Source organism: Chlorocebus sabaeus, chromosome 6 (genome assembly GCF_047675955.1).
Source record: "Chlorocebus sabaeus isolate Y175 chromosome 6, mChlSab1.0.hap1, whole genome shotgun sequence".
Taxonomy (NCBI): Eukaryota; Metazoa; Chordata; class Mammalia; order Primates; family Cercopithecidae; genus Chlorocebus; species Chlorocebus sabaeus.
In genome coordinates, this window is record NC_132909.1 from 62070012 (window position 1) to 62085325 (window position 15314).

At 59.5% G+C, this 15314-nt stretch overlaps 1 protein-coding gene across 1 annotated transcript in view; it reads right to left on the reverse strand.

Moving 5' to 3' along the window:
- The window catches only part of HCN2 (hyperpolarization activated cyclic nucleotide gated potassium and sodium channel 2), a 36662-nt gene that overhangs the window by 1386 nt on the left and 19962 nt on the right, over positions 1 to 15314 (reverse strand). The window contains exons 3-7 of the mRNA XM_073017193.1: positions 14159 to 14320; positions 11500 to 11718; positions 8084 to 8230; positions 2733 to 2973; positions 2341 to 2505 (exon numbers count right to left, since the gene is read on the reverse strand). Of these exons, the coding sequence (XP_072873294.1) occupies positions 2341 to 2505; positions 2733 to 2973; positions 8084 to 8230; positions 11500 to 11718; positions 14159 to 14320 (934 nt within the window). The remainder of the gene's footprint in view (positions 1 to 2340; positions 2506 to 2732; positions 2974 to 8083; positions 8231 to 11499; positions 11719 to 14158; positions 14321 to 15314) is intronic.

Consider the following 15314-nt stretch of genomic DNA (forward strand, 5'->3'; position numbering starts at 1 on the left):
GGAGCACTTGCTGTGTACAGCAGGCAACGAGCACCTACTTACTGTATACGGCACGCATACATGGAGCACCTGCTGCATATAGCCAGCAGGCACCGAGCACCTACTCTACACAGCGGGTGCGCATGGAGTGCTTGCAGTGTAGAGCAAACATGTATTTAGTACCTACTGTATACAATAAGCACACATGTAGCCTCTCTTGCCTACAGTATGGATATTGAGTACCTGCTGTATACAGGCACCTGCTATGCACAACCAGCATGCATGAAGCACCTGCATACAGAAAGCAGGTTTTTTGCTCTTTTTTTTTTGAGACACAGTCGCGCTCTATCGCCCAGGCTGGAGTGCAGTGGCGCCATCTCAGTTCACTGCAAGCTCCGCCTCCAGGGTTCACGCCATTCTCCTGCCTCAGCCTCCCAAGTAGCTGGGACTACAGGCGCCCGCCACCACCACACGCGGCTAATTTTTTGTATTTTTAGTAGAGACAGGGTTTCACCGTGTTAGTCAGGATGACCTCAGGATCATGATCCTGACCTTGGTCTCCCACAGTGCTGGGATTACAGGTGTGAGCCCCCGCACCCGGCAGCAAGCAGGTATTTAATGCTTGCTGTGCACATGGAGCAGGTATCACTGTACAGCAAGTATGCACGTGTACCATCTGTATATGCTGATTATGTAATTCGTGCCTCCAGTGTGCTGCAGACATACCGAGAACACCTGCCTGTAAACAGCCCGTGCTCAGCGCCTGCTGTATACAGAAGGTATAACCTAAACACCTGACATTCAGGAATGTATTGCATACTCGCTGTATAAAGCAAGTTGTGGAGTGCTTCCTACTGTACGCTGGGGAGCTCCCCGACACCACTCCATTGCACCTGTCCTGCGTTTCCGCCATGGTCTTCATTCCCATTCCCACAAACAGCAGCACGAGCCACGATCTCCCTGGCGCCTACATCCAGTCATCAGGGCTCTGCCCCTCCCTGTCCCAGAGACTGCCCCCTCAGAGGCCAAGTCACCGTCTCCCTCCCGGACACGGGCCACCTTGGTGGATACTATCTGATCAGGTCCTCTGCCCACCTAGAGCCCTCCATGGCTCCCGGATGCTCCTGATTTGGTCAAAACTCTCCCTGCCGCCCACTGGGCCCTGTGTGTCTGGACCCCCTTCCTCCGACCTCCGCCAGGCCTCCCTGGCTCTCTGGACTCTAGGCCTCCTTTCGACCTCAGGGCCTTGGGACGTGCTGTGTCCACTCCAGGAACACACCTTCCTCCCGCTTTCCACGTGGCATCCCTTACCCTGGTCTTCACTCTGCATTCCCAACTCAGGGAAGCCCACCAGCCCCACCCCTCCTGCTGGCACACAGCCTGGTCGTGTGTGATTTGACCACCAGTCCATAAGCCTCCCTGGGAGTCTGAGTGGGCCGACGGGTCTGCCCCTTGCCCCTCCAGCACACAGCAGGGGCTCACCGACCATTCAGCACAACCGAAAACACCCCGTGCGTTCCCTTCCTTGGGAAATAGCTGCCCCTGGCCAAAGCTGGACAATAGGTCAGAAAATCAGCCTGTACACCCAAAAGGGTCCCAGGAGCGGCCAGCCACTGCCCCTGCCCGAGCCACACCCCTGCTGCCTTGGCCACGCCGCTGCCCCAGCCATGCCCCTGATGCCACAGCCACGCCCGTCCCCCATTGCACCGTCGAAGCCACGCCCCTGGTACCTTGGCCACGTCCCTGAGGCCTCAGCCACACCCCTACTGCCCTGGCCACGCCCCCGGCCCTCAGGCACACCCCTCTTGCCCCGGCCACGCCCCCAACCCTCAGCCACCCCCCCGAGGCCTCAGCCACACCCCTCCTGCACCGGCCACACCCCCGATCCTCAGCCACACCCCTCCTGCCCCGGCCACACCCCCGACCCTCAGCCACACCCCTCCTGCACCGGCCACACCCCCGATCCTCAGCCACACCCCTCCTGCCCCGGCCACGCCCCTGACCCTCAGCCACACCCCTCCTGCACCGGCCACACCCCCGACCCTCAGCCACACCCCTCCTGCACCGGCCACACCCCCGACCCTCGGCCACGCCCCCGACCCTCAGCCACACCCCTCCTGCCCCGGCCACGCCCCCAACCCTCAGCCACCCCCCCGAGGCCTCAGCCACACCCCTCCTGCACCGGCCACACCCCCGATCCTCAGCCACACCCCTCCTGCCAGGCCACGCCCCTGACCCTCAGCCACACCCCTCCTGCCCCGGCCACACCCCCGACCCTCAGCCACACCCCACCTGCCCCGGCCACGCCCCCGACCCTCAGCCACACCCCTCCTGCCCCGGCCACGCCCCCGGCCTGCTCACCGATGCGGTCCAGGCGGTCGATGGCCACCGTCTCGAAGGCGCGCCGCATCATGGGGTACTCCTCCAGCACCTCGTTGAAGTTGTCCACGCTCAGCGAATAGAGGCGGCAGTAGGTGTCGGCCCGCACGCTCGCCGTGCGCCGGCCCCGGGTGAGCAGGCAGATCTCTGCACGTGGCGGGCAGGGGCGTTGGACGGGGCGGGCACCGCGGCCCTCCCCGCCCAGACACACGGGCCGGCCTCTGCACCTTGGCCAGCGTGGCCGCTTCCCACCCAGGCTCTCCCTGGTGCCTGCCCCAGCCCAGCCCGCAGCCCGCAGCCTGCAGCCCCCCGGCTCTGCACACCGCGGGGGGCACGTGCCCCCTCCCCACCAGGCGCGCCCCGCTCTAGCGCACCCCCGAAGTAGGAGCCGTCCGACAGCTTCATCTCCTTGTTGCCCTTGGTGAGCACGCTGACCACGCCGTGCTGGATGAAGTACATCTTCTTCCCGATGGTGCCTTCGCGGATGATGTAGTCACCCGGCTGGAAGACCTCGAACTTGAGCTTGGTCAGCATGGCCGTGACGAAGTTGGGGTCAGCGTTGGCGAACAGCGGCATGGAGGCCACCAGCTTCCGGCAGTTGAAGTTGACGATCTCCTGCAGGGGTGAGGCAGGGCTGGGTCCGCTGCAAACCCCACTCCCGCTTGCCCCTCGCCCTGCCTCTGGGACCGGCTCACCTCTCGGGCCCCAATTTCCTTGTCTGAGAGACGGGCTCAGCCCCGCAGCCGGACCAAGCTGCTGCCGCCAAGGACGGGAGAAAGCAAAAGCGCTCCCTGCTCCTCGCTATTTGACATCATATGGCGACATCTGCCAATCCAATCGGACCAGGAGGGGCAACTGTAGACATAAGCACTGGAAAGGCGGCCAGGTGCGGGGGGCCCTCACGCCTGTGACCCCAGCATTGTCGGAGGCTGAGGCAGGAGGATCGCTTGAGCCCAGGAGTTCTAGGCCAGCCTGGGCAACATAGTAAGACTCCCGTCTCTACTTGACCCCAGGAAGTGGAGGTTGCAGTGAGCCGTGATCCCCACACCACTGAACTCCAGCCTGGGCGACAGAACAAGATCCTGACTCTAAAAAAAAAAAAACAAAAGGAAAAAAAAAAAGGCCAGGTGCAGTGGCTCACACCTGTAATCCCAGCACTTTGGGAGACTGAGGCGGGTGGATTGCCTGAGGTCAGGAGTTCGAGACCAGCCTGGCCAACATGGGGAAACCTCATTTCTACTAAAAATACAAAAAATTAGCCAGGTGTGGTGGCACGTGCCTGTAATCCCAGCTACTCGGGAGGCTGAGGCAGGAGAGTCTCTTGAACCCGGGAGGCGGAGGTTACAGTGAGCCAAGAGCCTGGGCGACAGAGCAAGACTACATCACACACACACACACACACACACACACACACACAAAATCAGGGGAAAGCTACAACATTTGGTCAAACTATTAGGTGATTTTTGAAAAATCAACATAAAAACCAAGGGCCTTGAGATGAATAGATGGTGTTAAGAGCGCGTTCCCCTTAGCAAGGCAGCTTCTAAGGACGGCAATGTTCCACTTTTGCTCCATGTTCATTTTAGGAACCAGCTATCGAGCTGTGCCCTTATGACGTGGGCACTGTTTGATACTTTTTTTTTTTTTGAGATGGAGTCTTGCTCTGTCGCCCAGGCTGGAGTGCAGTGGTGCCATCTTGACTCATTGCAAGCTCCGCCTCCCAGGTTCACACCATTCTCCTGCCTCAGCCTCCCAAGCAGCTGGCACTACAGGTGCCCACCACCACGCCCAGCTTTTTTTTTTTTTTTTTTGGAGATGGAGTCTTGCTCTGTCGCCCAGGCTGGAGTGCAATGGCACAATCTCGGCTCACTGCAAGCTCCACCTCTTGGGTTCAAGCGATTCTCCTGCCTCGGCCTCCCGAGTAGCTGGGATTACAGGCACTTGCCACCACTTTTTGCATTTTTAGTCGAGATGGGGTTTCACCATGTTGACCAGGCTGGTCTTGAACTCCTGACCTCAGGTGATCTGCCCACCTCGGCATCCCAAAATGCTGAAATTACAGGTGTGAGCCACCACGCCCGGCAATGGCTGCCATTTCTAACCCAGGGAGACTGCACCTTCCTCAGCCAGGCGCAGGTGACCCTCGCGGCCACTGAGCCTGCAGAATGGCGCAAGCCCTCAGAAGGAATCTGGACCCAACCCAGTGAATCTGGACACCCGGGCCCTGGTTTAGCACCACGTGGAGCTCACCTCACAAAAGACCAGAGGCACAGAGAGGAGGCACCAGGTGCCCCAGCCAGGAGGACAGAGGGCAGTGGGTATCTGCGTGTGTTTATCTTAAAAAGAAAAATAGTGGCCGGGCGCGGTGGCTCAAGCCTGTAATCCCAGCACTTTGGGAGGCCAAGACAGGCGGATCACGAGGTCAGGAGATCGAGACCATCCTGGCTAACCCGGTGAAACTCAGTCTCTACTAAAAATACAAAAAACTAGCCCGGCGAGGTGGCGGGCGCCTGTAGTCCCAGCTACTCGGGAGGCTGAGGCAGGAGAATGGCGTGAACCCGGGAGGCGGAGCTTGCAGTGAGCCGAGATCGCACCACTGCACTCCAGCCTGGGCGACAGAATGAGACTCTGTATCCAAAAAAAAAAAAAAAAAAAAAAAGAAAGAAAAATAGGCCAGGAATGGTGGCTCATGCCTGTAATATTGGCACTGTGGGAGGCTGAGGCAGGCAGATCACCTGAGATCAAGAGTTTAAGACCAGCCTGACCAATATGGTAAAACCCCGTCTCTACTAAAAATACAAAAATTAGCTGGGTGTGGTGGCACACGCCTATAATCTCAACTACTCAGGAGGCTGAGACAGGAGAATCGCTTGAACCCGGGAGACAGAGGTTGCAGTGAACAAAGATCGTGCCACTGCACTCCATCCCGGGTGACAGAGCAAAACTATCTCAAAAACAAATAAATATAAAGGCCAGGCACGGTGGTTCATGCCTATAATTCCAGCATTTTGGGAGGCCGAGGCGGGTGGATCACAAGGTCAGGAGTTCAAGACCAGCCTGGCCAAGATGGTGAAACTCTGTCTCTACTAAAAATACAAAAAAAAAAAAAAAAAAAAATTAGCTGGGCGTGGTGGCGAGCGCCTGTAGTCCCAGTCACTCGGGAGGCTGAGGCAGAGAATTGCTTGAACCCATGAGGCAGAGGTTGCAGTGAGCCGAGATCACGCCATTGCACTCCAGCCTGGTGACAGAGTGAGACTCATCTCAAGGAAAAAAAAAAAAAAAAAAGGCCCAGGCCCGTCGCAGTGGCTCACGCCTGTAATCCCAGCACTTTGGGAGGCCGAGGCGGGTGAATCACGAGATCAGGAGATCAAGACCATCCTGGCTAACACGGTGAAACCCCGTCTCTACTAAAAATACAAAAACTAGCCAGATGGGGTGGCGCATGCCTGTAATCCCAGCTACTCAGGTGGCTGAGGCAGGAGAATCACCTGAGGTTGGGAGTTCAAGTTTGAACCCTGGAGGTGGAGGTTGCCATGAGCCAAGATTGCGCCACTGCACTCCAGCTTGGGTGACAGAGCGAGACTCTGTCTAAAAAAAAAAAAAAGTTGGCCGAGTGCGGTGGCTCACACCTGTAATCCCAGCACTTTGGGAGGCCGAGGCAGGCGGATCACTTGAGGTTGGGAGTTCGAGACCAGCCTGGCCAACATAGTGAAACCCCGTCTCTACTAAAAATACAAAAATTAACCAGGCGTGGTGACACTCCCCTGTAATACCAGCTACTCAGGAGGCTGAGATGGGAGAATCGCTTGAACCCGGGAGGCGGAGGTTGCAGTCAGCTGAGACTGCACCACTGCACTCCAGCCTGGGCAACAGAATGAGACTCGACTCCATTTCTTAAAAAACAAAACAAAACAAAACACTAAAGTGGAAATGTCCAACGCAGGAAACTGGGTAGAAGGACAGGGACAGGACAGAGCCAGGCTTCTCTGAACACATGCGGTTGTTTTTGTTTTTTTGAGACCGAGTCTCTCTCTGTCACCCAGGCTGGAGTGCAGTGGCGTGACCTTGGCTCTCTGCAACCTCCGCCTCCCGGGTTCAAGCAATTCTCCTGCCTCAGCCTCCCGAGTAGCTGGGATTACAGGGGCGCACCACCACGCCCGGCTAATTTTGCATTTTTAGTAGAGACGGAGTTTTACCATGTTGGCCAGGCTGGTCTCAAACTCCCGACCTCAGGTGATCTGCCCGCCTCGGCCTCCCGAAGTGCTGGGATTACAGGCGTGAGCCACTGCGCCTGGACATATGTGGGTTTAAACATTTGACATTGCAACTCCTAAGCACCTAAATAATGACCAAGTAGTGCAGGTTGCCAAGGGCTGGGGACGGGGAGCCAGGCTGGCGGCTGACAGCCCAGGTCTCCTTTTTGAGAACGTTCTGGAGTTGGTTGTGGCGTCGGGTGCATCACTCTGTTAATACTAAAAGCCACTGCATTTTATGCATTTTGTGGTCTGTGAGTTATATCCCTATAAACGAATGAATGAAAATCATAGTCATCAAATGCAATTAAACATTTTCAGCCAAGCGAACCGCAGTGTATGCCTCCTGGGAGGCAATGCATGTAAATGCCCCCCAGAAGCATTCCTGGGGCCCGTGCTCCTGAGGGTCAGGCCCGTCCTGTCCGCCTCCTCGCCCAGCTCCTCCAGCCCCTCCTCGGAGCCTCTGCCCAAGCCAGGTGCTCCCCCCGGGACACCCTGCCTGGCTCACACGTGGCCGTGCTCTGACGTTGCCTCCCCGTCCTCATCCGTCCCCGCTTCCCAGAGCTGCTCTCTGCTGCCTGTATGATCACAGCCGCCGCCTTCCCTAGGCCCTGCTTCCTGAGGGTAAGGCCTTCAAGCACAGAGCAGGGCATGCAGTCGGCGCTCAACCACTGCTTGATGGGTGTTGTGGGTTGACCTACATCTCCCAGAAAGAAAGGCTGACATCCCGAACCCCGGTTTCATGTGGAAACAGGGTCTTTGCGGACATGACCCAGTTAAGGAGAAGCCACGAGGAACCGGGGGGCCCTGATCCAACGTCGTCGGATGGATTTACAAGAAGAGACAGACGCACAGGGGAGAGGGCTGTGAGCAGATGGAGGTGGAGATCAGGGAGATGCATCTGCAAGCCGAGGGCGCCTGGAGCCGCAGATGCCGGAAGAGGCAGGAAGGATCCTCCCCAGGGGGTCCGGCGGGGTAGCGTGGCCGGCCCACGCCTTGATTTTGGGCTTCTGGCCTCCAGGACCATGGGAGGCCAAATCTCTGCTGTTCTAGACAGACTGGGGGGTTTTGTTCCCGCAGCCCCAGGAAACTCGCCCAGGGTCACCCAGGCTACAGAAACAGCTGGGAGCTAAACCACCTCCTCATCAGCCTGAGTTCCCCCAGGCCCTGGTGCTCAGCGGGGCCTCTGCAGCTCCTCCCTCCCCACCCTGCCCTGCTTCTGCCCCACCTTGTCTGGCACAGACCCCGGCAGCTCTGCTAAGGGGGCACCGGGAAGCAAGGCAGGGGTGGCGGGGGTCCCGGGGGTGCAGAGGCTCACGGGGGAAAGAGGGTGCGTGTACAGGTCTAGCTCGAGTCCCTCCTGGGGCAGCTGAGGCCCCGCGCCTCCTTCAGGGACCAGCTCCTGGGCGCCAGGAGAGGGAGGCCAGCCCTGTGCCCGAGGCTGCCTCCCGCCTGCCCGGCGCCCGCCTCACCTCCCGCAGGGGCCCATTGAGCTCGCCCAGGATGCTGTCCTCGTCGAACATCTTGCCCTGGTAACGGTGCTCATAGTAGTCGTGGATCTTCTGGCGGAAGTCGGCCGGCAGCTTGTGGAAGGACATGTACTGCTCCACCTGCTTGTACTGTGGGGAGGAGGCGAGGCTGGGTCAGACACCGCCCCGGCCTGCAGTGGGCACACGGGCACCTGCTTGTACCGTGGGGAGGCAAGGCTGGGTGAGACACCGCCCCGGCCTGCAGATGGCACACGGGCACCTGCTTGTACCATAGGGAGGTGAGGCTGGGTCAGACACCGCCCCGGCCTGCGGATGGCACATGGGCACCCCTGCTTGTACTATGGGGAGGCGAGGCTGGGTCAGACACCGCCCCCGGTCTGCAGTGGGGAGACAGGCCACCGCCACACAGGGGCCGCCCAGATTCAACAACAGCAAATAAACATGCTTCTATTTAAATCAGAGTTGAATTCGTTTCAATGATAAACTCAATTTTTTTTTTTTTTTCCTGAGTCTCGCTCTGTCGCCCAGGCTGGAGGGCAGTGGCACCATCACAGCTCCACCTCCGGGCTCAAGCGAGCCTCCCACCTCAGCCTCCTGAGTAGCAGGGACTACAGGTGTGCGCCACCGAAAATCAAAGGCTGATTCTTTGATTTTTTGTGGGGATGAGGTTTCGCCATGTTGCCCAGGCTGGTCTTTAACTTCTGGGCTCCTCAGCCTCCCAAAGTGCTGGGATTACAGGTGTGAACCACCCCGCCTGGCCAAGTCAATTCATTCTTAACATTCTGAATAATTGATATTGATATCCTAAATAATAATTCTAAAATAATATTAAATTAATTATCAGGGGCAGGGTGGGTGGATAAAGTTCAGGATCTCCATTTAAAGTTGAATTGCAGGCTGGGCGCGGGGGCTCACGCCTGTAATCCCAGCACTCTGGGAGGAGGAGGCGGGTGGATCACTTAAGGTCAGGAGTTCAAGACCAGCCTGGCCAATACGGTAAAACCCCATCTTTACTAAAAATACAAAAATCAGCCAGGTGTGGTGGCGGGTGCCTGTAGTCCCAGCTACTCGGGAGGCTGAGGCAGGAGAATCGCTTGAACCTGGGAGGCGGAGGCTGCAGTGAGCTGAGATCGTGCCACTGCACTCCAGTCTGGATGACACAGGGAGACTCCATCTCAAAAACAACGAACAAACAACATAAATAAATAAGTTGAATTGCAGAAAAATAAGAACAACGTTTAGTGCAAGTATATCCTTGTAATATTTGAAATATACTAAAAAAACTTATTTGGTGTTTCTCTGAAATTCAGATGTAACTACGTATCCTGAATTTTTTTTTTTTTTTTTTTTGAGCCTCTGGCCTCAAGCAATCCTCCCACCTCAGCCTCCTGAGTAGCGGGGATTACAGGTGTGCACCACCACACCCTAATTTTTTTTTTTTTTTTTTTTTTTGAGACGGAGTCTCGCTCTGTCACCCAGGCGGGAGTGCAGTGGCCAGATCTCAGCTCACTGCAAGCTCCACCTCCCGGGTTCAGGCCATTCTCCTGCCTCAGCCTCCCGAGTAGCTGGGACTACAGGCGCCCGCCATCATGCCCGGCTAGGTTTTTGTATTTTTAGTAGAGATGGTGTTTCACCGTGTGAGCCGGGATGGTCTCGATCTCCTGACCTCGTGATCCGCCCGTCTCGGCCTCCCAAAGTGCTGGGATTACTGGCTTGAGCCACCGCGCCCGGCCCCTGCTAATTTTTTTATTTTTTGTAGGGATGAGGTCTCGTCATGTTGCTCCGGCTGGTCTGAAATTCCTGCGTCTCGGCCTCCCAAAGCACTGGGATTGCAGGCGGGAGCCACTGAGCCAGGCCCAGTGCCCTGAATTTTATCTGGCAACCCCACCCCTGACGAATGGGTGGGCACCTGACTCTATGAGGAGAGGGCCCAGGCACCCTGACACACAGGACCCCCTTCCCAGGGCCTCCAACCCTGCAGGGGCTCCGGCCCTCCCTGATGATCTTTCTAGAAGCCACCGGCTCAGCCCCTCCTGAGCAGGGAAGGGAGCGTGGGTGCCGGGCAGGGGTGCCAGGCCCTGCTGTCCCCAGGACGGTGCCCCCCGATGGCTCCAGCCTCACTTCCGCCCCAGCCCCGCCTGGCTGCAGCTGCCCTGAGCTCAGCGGAACCCGTGACGGCGGGCGGGTGGTGGCACCAGCTTATGTTTGGGTGCGAGGCCCGTGGCTTCCGGACAGCCGGGCGCCTGGCACGGGGCCCAGCTGACCCAGCCGATCCTGCCAGCCACTGCTCGGGGGGTGGGGAGAGGGGGCACTTGACTCCCAGCCAGCCGCCTCACAGAGGGAAACTGAGGCACAGAGCAGAGCATGAGGCCCAACTCCAGGGGCCGCCCATGGGGCCAATCCTAATCTCCCTCCACCCCTCCCGGCTCCCCTGTGTCCCCTCCACGGCCAAGCCTAGGATTAGCCCGGTGGACGCTGCAGGCCAGAGGCCACGTCTGAGCAGTGGGGAAGCCTTGCTGTCCCTGAAGCCTGGCCCTGACTGCCGGCCACCGGCGTGTCTTCAAGCGACCCCAGGCCTCTCAGGACCCGCCAGGCCCCTTCCCCACCCCAGCCCCATCCTGAGCCAGCCTAGAGACCCCCAGGTGGGCCCAGCCTCCTGGCAATGCCTGTCTCTCCTGCTCTCACTCCAGGCTCCCCCATATCCTCCTTCAGCCCCAAGGGCTTCCTATGTTCAACAACTGACCCTGACCTGCCCTGACCCCAACTCAGCCCCTTCCAGCCCAGCCTGCGTCCCCTCCCCAGCCCCTGTCCCAAGTCCATCTCCAGGCTCCAGCCCTCCCTCCCCATCACAGGGCCAGCGCTTCTCACCGGCTGCAAGGGTTTCTGTTCCTCCTAATCACAGCCACGGACCCCCAGGGTCCCCGACCTCCCCATCACGCTGTCTGTGCCCTGAGTATGCCACTTGGAGCTGGGTGGAGGGCCGAGTCTGCCTCTCCCCTCGGACCCCAGAGCTGGGTCTGCCTCCCACTTCAGACCCCAGGGCCGGGCCTGCCTCCCCCATCAGACCCCAGATCCAGGCCTGCCTCTCTCCTCAGACCCCAGGGTCGGGCCTGCCTCCCCCATCAGACCCCAGATCCAGGCCTGCCTCTCTCCTCAGACCCCAGGGTCGGGCCTGCCTCCCCCATCAGACCCCAGATCCAGGCCTGCCTCTCTCCTCAGACCCCAGGGCCGGGTCTGCCTCCCCCATCAGACCCCAGGGCCGGGCCCGCCTCCCCCATCGGACCCCAGATCCAGGCCCGCCTCCCCCACCGGACCCCAGGGCCGGGCCCGCCTCCCCCACCGGACCCCAGATCCGGGCCCGCCTCCCCCATCAGATCCCAGGCCCGCCACCCTCAGACCTTCTCCTGGTACTGGCGCCGCGAGGAGTCCAGCGACTGGATGAGGGCAGTGGCGTGGCCGATGAACATGGCGTAGCAGGTGGCGCCCACGATCATGCTAAGCATGGTCAGCCAGATATCCGTCATGCTCTCGGGCGCCTGCCGGCCGTACCCAATGCACAGCATGTGGCTCATGGCCTTGAAGAGTGCAAAGGAGTACAGTTCGCTCCACGAGTGGTTCTGCAAGGCCAGCAGAAGGGGTGGTGGTGGGCAGGTGCTCACGCCCCGGGAGCTCCTGGTCCTCAAGGGCCCACCGCCCGCCCTTCCCCAGGCACTGGAGGTGATGAGCTCCCCATGCTCAGAGGTAACCAAGAGAAACGGAGACCCAGGTAGATGACATGGTTTGCACACTTGTCACGGTGAGTCGGCAGTAGGGCCAGGGCTGATGCTAGCTGCCCACTTCACTCCTGGAGAAACTGAGACTCCAAGGGCAAGAGTCTGGACCCCAATTTTTGCAGCCTCTGAGATCAGAACTTGTGTGAGGTCAAGAGGGGGCAAAAGTTCCAGGGAGCACCTGGGCCAGAGCAGAGGGGCAGGGCGGGCAGACACACCAGGCCAGCCCAGGAGGTCCTGTCCCACCAAGTCCTCAGTTGACCCGGCCGGGAAAGGGGGGCCGCGGGGCTCTGTTCAGGAAATGGGACCACATGCGCGGGCGGCAGCCAGACAATGGGCTGCCTCAGCCCGGGCAGCTGTGCCAGGCTCTGGGGAGGGGCACTGGCGGGTTTTCCCTCTGTAGCTCCTGACCCCATCAATGCCCACCTGCTCTGTGTCCAAACCAAACACATCCCAAGTCCTATATGCAGCTGGAAGCTGGGACCCAGCGCTCCCCAGGCGGGGACAAAGGCTCGCTGGGGCACTAACCTGACTAACGCCCAAGGGCTCCCGTAACTGACCCTTCTTAACAGTCAGCACATCTCAGCCAGGAAGCACGGGGTATCTGGGACTGCCTTCATTTATTATTCCTTTTTTCTTTCTTTTTAGATGGAGTTTCGCTCTTGTAGCCCAGGCGGGAGTGCCGTGGTGCGACCTCGGCTCACTGCAGCCTCCGCTTCCCAGGTTCAAGCGATTCTCCTGCCTCAGCCTCTCAAGTAGCTGGGATTACAGGCGTGCACCACCACGCCCGGCTAATTTTTGTATTTTTAGTAGAGACAGGGTTTCAGCATGTTGGCCAGGCTGGTCTCAGACTCCTGACCTCAGGTGATCCACCTGCCTCGGCCTCCCAAAGTGCTGGGATTACAGCCGTGAACCACCGTGCCCGGCCCATTTATTGTTTCTTTGGCATGTGATACCACTTCCCCATTTCAGGGCTATGATGTAAATTGTTCTTTAGTTGTCAGAGATCAGGTCTTGCTCTGTGGCCCAGCCTGGAGTGCAGTGGTGCAATCCTGGCCCACTGCAGCCTAAACCTCTGGGCTCAAGGGATCCAACCCCCTCAGCCTCCTGAGTAGCTGAGACCACAAGCGAACACCACCATACCCAGTTCTTCAACTGTTCTTTGACTGAAATGTATGTAAATTAGGCCAGGCGCAGTGGCTCACCCATGTAATCCCAGCACTTTGGGAGGCCGAGGCAGGTGGATCACCTGAGGTCAGGGGTTTGAGACCAGCATGGCCAACATGGCGAGACCCTGTCTCTGCTAAAAGTACAAAAATTACCCAGGTGCGATGGCGGGTGCCTGTAGTCCCAGATACTCGGGAGGCTGAGGCGAGAGAATCGCTTGAACCCCGGGAGGCGCAGGTTGCGGTGAGCAGAGATCGCGCCACTGCACTCCAGCCTGGGCGACAGAGTGAAACTCAGTCTCAAAAAGAATAAGCAAATAATAATAATAAATGTAGGTAAATTAAAAAGGGAAATCCACTGGAAAAAGCACAAAGCAGATGTCTGGGTGACAGAACTCATCATAATCACACTCGGCTTCTCTCCATGGATGATCCCAGGCCTGAAAGGCGCCAAGTGGCTGTTTCAGCCCCAGAGGCACTAACGGGTCAACCCCGGGGCTGCAGTTCTGTGTCCCCCTTTGTAAAGAGGCCTGAGTCCTCCCCTGTATAAGGGGGGTCTTGTCCCCACCTCGGTAAGGGCCTGGGTCTCTCCCTCTGTAGGGGAGCCTGGGTCCCCACCTCTGAAGGGCTTGGGTCCTCCCCTCCATAAGGGTGGGGTCTTGTCTCCACCTCTGAAGGGCCTGTGTCCACTCCTCTGTAAGTGGGATAAGGGAGTCTGGGTCCTCCCCTCTGTAAGGGAGTCTTAGTCCTCCTCTTTGTAAGGGGGATAAGGAGGCCTGGGTGCCCCCTCTGTGTGGGAGCCTGGATCTCCCCTCTGTAAGTGGGATAAGGGAGTCTGGGTCCACCTCTCTGTAAGGCGGTCTTGGTCCTCCTCTCTGTAAGGGGGATAAACGGTCCTGGGTCTCCAGTCTCTATGGGAGCCTGGGTCTCCCCCTCTGTGTGGAAGCCTGGGTCTCCTCTCTGTGTGGGAGCCTGGGTCCCCCCTGTAAGGGGGATAAGGGGTCCTGGGTCTCCAGTCCATATGGGAGCCTGGGTCTCCCCTCTGTAAGGGGGATAAGGGGGCCTGGGTGCCCCCCTGTAAGGGGCCCGGGTCCCCCTCCATCAGGGCCCGCGGTGCTCACCACCATGCCGTTGATGGACACCCAGCAGTTGCGCGGGAAGTCCTGCAGCATGGGCACCAGGAACTGCAGGCAGCCGTCCCAGTGGCAGAGCAGCAGCATCATGCTGATGAGGTTGCAGATGCGCATCACCGCGCTGGCCAGGTCGTACGTCATGTGGAAGATCTGCAGGAAGGCGCCGTGAGCCCCCCACCCGCTGCCCCGCCGGCCCCCACCTCAGAGCCCCAGTCCCGTGTGCCCCCACTGCAGGAGCTCCTGGCCCCACCCTCAAATCCATGGCCCCCCAAATCCATGGCCCTGCTCAGACCCCCTGCCCCACTCTGCAGACCCCACCCCAGGAACCCTGCCCTCCAAACCCACAGCCCCCACCCCAGGAGCTCCACCTAAATCCACGGCCACACCCCAGGAGCCCCACCTAAATCCACGGCCACACCCCAGGAACCCCACCCCACCCTGCAGCCCCACTCCCAAATCCACGGTCCCCACCCCAGGAACCCTGACCCCCAAGTCCACGGCCGCCACCCCAGGACCCCTGACCCCAAATCCACAGCCCCACCCCTGGACGCCCACCCCACCCTACAGCCCCACCCCAGGACCCCCACCTTCAAATCCACAGCCCCCACCCCAGGACCCCCACCCCACTCCACGGTCCCCACCTCAGGACCCCGTCCCCAAATCCACAGCTCCCATCCGAGGACCCCGGCCCCCAGCCCCCCACCTCCAGCCTGCGGTGCCTGGAGGACACGGGACAGTCACCAGGCCCCCACTGGTGGCCGTGGGTGACAAATTTGGTCCAGGACGGAATTGTGGCGGGGTCTGGAATTAGGGGGAGGAGGAATGACTAGGCTTGGCTTCTCTGACCTCAGTTTCCCCAGGGCTCGAACACAGCAGAACGAATAATAGGGACATGGACGTGTCCAAGGGTCCGCGCTGCACCCTCTGGGACCCCACCCTTGGTTCCACCCCGCACCGCCCGGGTGACACCATTCCCTGGCCCCCATGGCCTCCCCGGACACCCAGGTTCTGCCCCAGCAGCTCCCACGCCCCCACCTGGGGCTCCGCCCCCACAGAGCAACGCCCTAAGCCTCGCCCCCCAGCCTTACCCCGGCAGCCCAAGGCCCGCCCTGTGTCCCGCCCCTGCTGGGACTCATAACTCCGC